The sequence below is a fragment of the Neolamprologus brichardi genome, chromosome 13 (genome assembly GCF_056152115.1).
Source record: "Neolamprologus brichardi isolate AB-2024 chromosome 13, ASM5615211v1, whole genome shotgun sequence".
NCBI lineage: Eukaryota > Metazoa > Chordata > Actinopteri > Cichliformes > Cichlidae > Neolamprologus > Neolamprologus brichardi.
Genome location: NC_142116.1, coordinates 32,704,718 through 32,711,644, shown reverse-complemented (window position 1 = coordinate 32,711,644; position 6,927 = coordinate 32,704,718). Strand labels below are relative to the sequence as shown.

Here is a 6,927-nt window from a genome sequence, read left to right as displayed (position 1 = left end):
CACAAAATGAAAACATAGCAATAATTGTCACTTAAAATTAGAGCAGCTCAATTACATATAATGTAGTAAGGCACAGTTTTAAAAATATTTAATCATGTATATGAGTTTCTTTTGTTTTTGTCTATTTTTTCTCTGAAGCACATCAAAGACAAATATTCAAGTAGGATACACTCACGTGTTCCGAATCACTGGAACACGTTATGAATTGATTTAGTTTATTTTTGTCAAGAAAATATTGAGTCAAATGCAAAAAGTAATATCATGTTGGTTTACTTTCTGTTTCTGCTCTAACTCAGGTCAGTGATGTTTATCAGTTTAAGTTGTGGCAACATTTTACTGAACCATAACTGACTGTTTTGTATTGTTGAACTTTTGTTCTCTAATTCATGCTTCTGTGGCTCAGGGCCAGTTGCAGCACTTGCAGGAGTCCCAGTAGATGAGACCAGGCTGGCAATGGTGCAGGTAGGTGTTTCCCTGGAAGCACTGGAAGTAGGTGGTTTTGTCAGCTGGGTTTTCATACAACCCATCAGGACGGCCACGGCAGAAGTCAGCACTTGGGTCCCTAGTGGTGGTAGGGCGTGGAGTGGTGGTAGGTTTTGGACCAAAGCCTGTATCACAGGACAATGAAAAAAAGGTTATATGCAGAAAGTGACTAAACTTTTGTTTTTATTCTTTTATTTCTTTCTGCTGAGAGTCCTTAATGACCTTCTTTTATTTGCTGACTCAGGGTGCTCTACGGTCTTAGTTTTATTGGACTTGACACCTGCCTTTGTTACGGTGGACCATAATATCCTCCTAATGAGGCTTGAACATACAGTAGGCATAAGGGGCAGTGCCCTTAACTGGTTTAGATCGTATCTATCGTCCTACTCCGTCACTGCTTCTTTTCCTCTGTTGCGTCCCTCTACTGTGGTGTGCCCCAGGGATCTGTGTTGGGCCCTATGTTGTTTTCATTGTATGTGCTGCCCCTAGGTTCTATTTTCGAGAAGTATAATATCTCCTTTCACTTTTATGCTGACCATATTCAAATTTACTTTGGGCTGTCTGATGACATTTCGTCGCCAGTACACTGTCTGCTAGAGTGCTTGAGAGAGGTCAAAGACTGGCTCTCTGATAACTCTCTTTTAAATGAGAAGAAAACAGAAACAGTGTAGTTTGATAACCATATTCCCCGGGGCCAATTTGCTGATACTCTTGGACCCCCTAATACCCCCACCTTATATTTACGAATTCTCAGTGATTTTATCCACTAGATTACGCTGAGATGCTTTATTTTCTATTTTATCTGTATTGATTGTTTAACTAGCATTTCTCAATGGTTAGTTTATTTGTACCCTGTTATCTGTTATGTTTTAACCTTGTTGTGAAGCACTTTGGTTTTACATCTGCGATATAAATAAAGTTGTGTTGAATTCTATTGTATTTTATAAACGCTGAGTTAGCTGAATGACACCACTTACCCATTGAAATCCTGAGGTGGTTGATGAGAGGATAAGCTCCAGCTGAGCAGAAAGATCCACCGAAGTCATCCATATCCAAAGTCCACACATGAGCACCTCCCAAATTGTGGGCAGTCAGCCACTGGACCTGCAGGACAGCCAACAAAACTGATTATAATAAAAGTGGGCACAATTCAATAGGACAGAACAAATACAAGAACTTGTCTTATTTGAGGCATATCAAAGCTGTTTACCTTGGAAGAATAGCTGCGCTGGTCATCATAGCCCAACCAGGAACTCCCATAGGTGGCATATGGAACCTCTTGCTCAGAGATCCATCCAAGAGTAGCAGTATTAGTGAAGTCACAGATCTGGTAACCCAGAAACAACACAGGCTTTTGGACTGGTGGATTAATGGTAGGTGAAGAGGTTCTTGCATAGGGCTTTTCTACTCCACTTGAGCACTCACAGGGATTTATGAAACATGCATTCATACAAGCACTTTTTCCACACCTAAATGCTTTCTATCTAACATTCACACTTTGATGAACACACTGGAGAGCAACATGGGCTTCAATACCTTGCCTAAGGATACTGGACCAGCCAGGGATCAAACCACAGAGCTTCCAATTAATAGATGACCTCCTCTACTTCCTGAGCTACAGCCACCAATCATGGAGTAATAGGTGACTTACAGCACAAACAAACTTGAGCTTTTTATGAATGTGTTATTGTACCTCATAGAAGGACCAGAAACCTTCAGTGCGAGTGTAGGGTCCAGCATGTGCGGGCCCATTGGCTGGTGCTCCCAGGCCATTTGCCCCAGTGCTAAGACGGAAGGTCCTTCCATAAGTAGGGAAACCTAGCAGCAGCTTTTCAGATGGTGCTCCCAGAGATACCCAGTGGGCTATAGAGGAGTTCTACAAAACAGGGAGAAGAACATTGCATAAAGCTTGTGTTAAACTTGTTATGTTACATTTGATTGGATAACCTTTATCTGAAGAAGAAAGCGAGGAACACTGAGCATATTAATTTAATTAAAAGGGTTTCAATATTCTTGTGGTTATTTTTAATTTCTAAAACAGTTTAGTTGAAATTCATATACATGTTCTTTAAATGTTACATTATAGCAATAATATGATCTAACAGGCTTCATATACAGGACAGTTGCCCCCTGTTATTGGGGGTGGGGGGCTCTCTCTTTTCATAAATCACCCCCTGTTCATTCTTTCATTGTGTTCAACAACCTAGAAGACAGATGTAGATGTGATAGTGTGGTTCTTACTATGTTGTAATGAAGTTGTATGCCAGAGTCCACAGCGCTCTCATACAGTGGGCTGTTGTGTCCAGTTAGTGGGTCCCAGTGACCATGGTAGTCATAGGTCATGATGTTGATAAAGTCAAAGTGTCTGTTGGGTTGGAAATTTTTGTTCAATACATTTGTTCATTTGTGAAAGACACAGACCATATGGGACCTTTGTGGTCACACAGTACATGTAAAATTGGGCTCTGTGTCATTTGAAATAAGGAACACTAATAATTAATACTAATGAGTAATTTGCTAATGCTAACGTTCAGTAATGGTGAAAATTTTGGGGGGATACCTTACTTTCCTGAAAATATGTACAAATGCTGAAATCAAGCTTACGGTGCAATCTTGGCGACCTCATATGCTCTATCAACGGTCTGAAGAATTGCAGCAACATTGGCCGATAGCAGCAGCTGAGTTCTCTTGTTTTCTATGGCATCAGCCTCGAATGCTTTTACAAGCTCCTATAGAGGCAAAGGCAAAAGCAGCGCAGAGCCAGTCAGAGAAAATTCTGATTACAACAATGAAGAATGATTATTCTCAAAGCAATGCACTGTTATGATAAAGGGTTTTTTGGTTTTTGAGAGGAAAAGGTGTCAGTTGTTACATAAATACAGTAATGCATAAGTAAAGTAATGTATATTGTAAACGGTCAGGAAAAAGATCGGTGACAGAGGCAAAATGAAAGAAAACAGGGTAGGGTACATTCATCCTTTCATCAATCCGTTCCACAGGGTACAGAGTGTAATACAAGAAACAAGATTTCCAATAGTGTTATTTCAAGGTCGAAGACACACAGGACCTTATTTTAATTTAATATTTGTGAGGTTTAACATAGGAGACCATGGAGACACTGGATGGATTGAAAGCTATATTGGCTGCTCTGGTTTACAAGAATTATTTCATTTCATCAACAAAATTTTGCAATGCAGTGATCAACAAAAATCCAACAAAAAGCAACTTTTTGAAATGAACCCAACCAAAAGAATTCAATGGTAGAGAAAACACTCCAAACATTCGTTTTCTCTGCTTATTCAGTTCAGGGTCCAGCTGCTACAGGGTGAGAGGCCGGTTACGCTCTGCGTAGGTCACCAGTTTTTCACAGGGCTAACACAGAGACACAGGCGACCATTCATACTCACACCTACTGTCACAGCTAACAGCGCTAACCATCATGCCACAATGTAGTCTAGCTTCAACATTGCATTTAAAATTTGAGGCCAGTGTGAGCTGTGTTTACCGTGACCAATAGAGTGAACCTCTCCTTGTCCTTGTCTGGGCTACCATTGTGTCCAGGATATTCCCAGTCCAGGTTTATCCCGTCGAAGTTATGGGCACGCAGGAAAGTGATGGCAGACTTGATAAAGAGTGCACGATTCTCAGAAGTGGAAACCATAGCAATGAATCTGGTGGGATGCAGGGAAATATGAAACATGACATCTCGTCTACATGAAAGTAATAGAGGTAGATATGAGATCTGAGAACTCACGGGCTCACTCCATTAACAGTTCCTCCAACAGTCAGCAGAGTCTTCAGTGCAGGGTTGCTGTTAGCAGAGAGTAGGAGACACAAAGACATAACCTTAAATAATTAAGGAACACCTTACTTCCGGATTGCTGTGATCTTAATTATTTCAAAATAATTACAAATATTGTGACAGAATTCAAGGTTACTCATCCTTCTTATTTAAATGTTCTTCTAAAAGCTACTCTGCTGAAAGAAGCTGCGATGGAAACACTGAAATGTGGTTTTTGGCTTAAAAGTGGTTGCTAATATTAAATTGTGGGTAATACTGGTGCATAGCACGGCTGAACTCACACATTCTTCAGGCTGTTAAGGCTCCTGTACAGCTCCTCATCATTGTGCTCAATGGGGGTGATCTGGTTGTAGCTGTTAATGGTGGCCAGAGCATAGATGACATGGGTGCACAGGAAGGGATCGATGTTATCTGGTGTGAATTTGCCAGCACTTGGTCTGTACTGGGCCCAGTTGGTCATATGGCACACCAGCTTATTGGCTGAACCTAAGGGCAGATAGAGCAAAGACTCGTTGGGTTTGTTCTGAAACTTTGATCATGCTGGCAAGACTCGGTCAATGAACACAGGTACTTACACATGTGTAGAACACACAGAATGCCCAGAGCTGAAACAAGGAAACAAGAAAGCGTGAAAATCGTCGCTTTTGTTACTACTGTTGTTAGATATAATTGTTAATATTTTAGCTGATGCCCGGTGCTGGTAAATTGATGTGTTTTAAATGCCGTGCAGCCATCTGCCACCAGATGGAGCATTGTTGTTGAGAAACGCCATAAATCCTTAAATCTTGGCCTGAGCCGTGATCTCTAGTAAATACACGTAATCTTTATCCAAGATAGAAGGATAGAAAAAAAATACAGAGTAATTAAAATAATAATAATTATAAATTCAGTATTATAATGACGATGCTCTACCGCTCAATAAATAATAAAGGAAAAGTTAATGGAAGAATGAATGAACGTTATTTACCTATAAGGAGTTTTGCCATGTTGTGGTCTGGAGACTCCCCTTCTGTAGAACTGAGCTTCTGAGTAATTATAAATCAGTGTCATTAGATAGTTTATCCTACACGAGTCACACAATCAGAGCTTCAACTACAACTGCTCCTTAATTAGTCAGATGAACATTACCTGAGTGAAATTTTACAGATTGTTAAAACAACACGACAAAAAATCTAAAAACTAACTGAATCCTTAGTTTGAGGCTTATGTGTAGTTACTAGTATGTGCACTACAATGTACAAACAATATTCCCAGTTGCAGCAAAATACTAGCTGTGTACAACACAAATCAGAACCCGACTGAACTCATCGATCTCATTACCTTCCTGCAAGGCACACTGGAGCAGACTTCAGAGCTTGATGGAGTTGGACAGATTTATATCTTACTCATTCATGACTAATAGAAAGTATCAAAGTGCAAATGATAAAGATTCAGGATGGTGGGAGTCTAGGTGACGTGCCTAATAACCCCCCTTCCAGGTAAGACATGGTAAACCCAATCAATAATTTAACTTGGAAATTAGCAATCAGATCAATAGCTGACATTGCAATGATAAGCATAATCAGTACTGTATCTATTAATTAATAACAGCAAATTATCCAGCCATACGTTTTCTTCTGGTTAACCACTTCAGGTTTGTCTGGGTGCTGAAACCTTTCCCAGCTGTTAGGTTGAGATAAACTGTAATGATGTAGTGTGTGCAGAATGTTCATTGGCTGTAGATTAAAGTCAGAATGCAAAGCCAAGTATTTAAAAACTCTTATATCCTTATATAATTCAGGGGCAATTTTAGCCTATTTTTGGGGGTGCTTCAGCATCCCATTCATCAGTCCCCACTGACATCAGGTGAACTCCAGGAAGCCCTGATAAGCATGCCCAGTAATAAGGCTCCAGGTCCAGACGGCTTTCCTGCAGAATTCTACAAATAACTCTGGACGATTCTAGCACCAGTATCCCACAAGATGTTGCAGGAATTCATGGAATATGGCAGGCTACCACCAAATATGAATTCTGCAAATATTAGTCTCTTGCTAAAATCAGGGAAAGACCCTGTATATCCCTCAAGCTATCGTCCAATATCCCTCATTAATGCAGACATCAAAATAATCTGCAAAGCTCTCTCAAAGAGATTAGAGGAGATAACCCCCCTCTTAATTCATCCTGACCAAACTGGTTTCATAAAAGGTAGGCACTCATCAACAAATACACGTAGACTACTTAATTTGATAGACTGTTCATGCAGAAAAAACACTGAAACCAAAACATTATCTCTAGATGCAGAAAAAGCGTATGACAGAGTTAACTGGAAATTTTTATTTGCAACTTGACACAAATTTGGTTTGGAAACTCATAAACTAACAGCTTGTGTCAGAACAAATGACCAAACATCCTCCAGCTTCTGTCTCCTGAGGGGCACCAGGCAGGGACGCCCACTCTCCCCTTTACTGTTTGCAGTGTTTATCGAAACAGTAGCAGCAGCAATTAGACAGAATACAGTGATTAAGTCGCATAAAATGCAAGAATGTAGAACATAGGATGTGTTGCTTTTTCTCCAGAACTCACAAACCAATCTCTCTGAGGTAATTACATTAATAAACTCTTTTTCAAGAGTTTTCTGATTATTCGATTAACTGGTCAAAATC

The 6,927-nt window shown here is 40.0% G+C and overlaps 1 protein-coding gene across 1 annotated transcript; it reads right to left on the bottom strand.

Moving 5' to 3' along the window:
* Positions 1-399: 399 nt before the first annotated feature.
* On the bottom strand, positions 400-5,271 carry chia.1 (chitinase, acidic.1). Its single transcript, XM_087849832.1, has 11 exons — positions 5,253-5,271; positions 4,861-4,890; positions 4,567-4,771; positions 4,238-4,294; positions 3,989-4,154; positions 3,088-3,212; positions 2,725-2,848; positions 2,177-2,359; positions 1,694-1,810; positions 1,461-1,587; positions 400-608 (listed from the first exon to the last, which is right to left on the bottom strand). Exons 1-11 carry the CDS (start codon positions 5,269-5,271, stop codon positions 400-402), a joined length of 1,362 nt encoding a protein of 453 aa, XP_087705958.1.
* Positions 5,272-6,927: the final 1,656 nt, after the last annotated feature.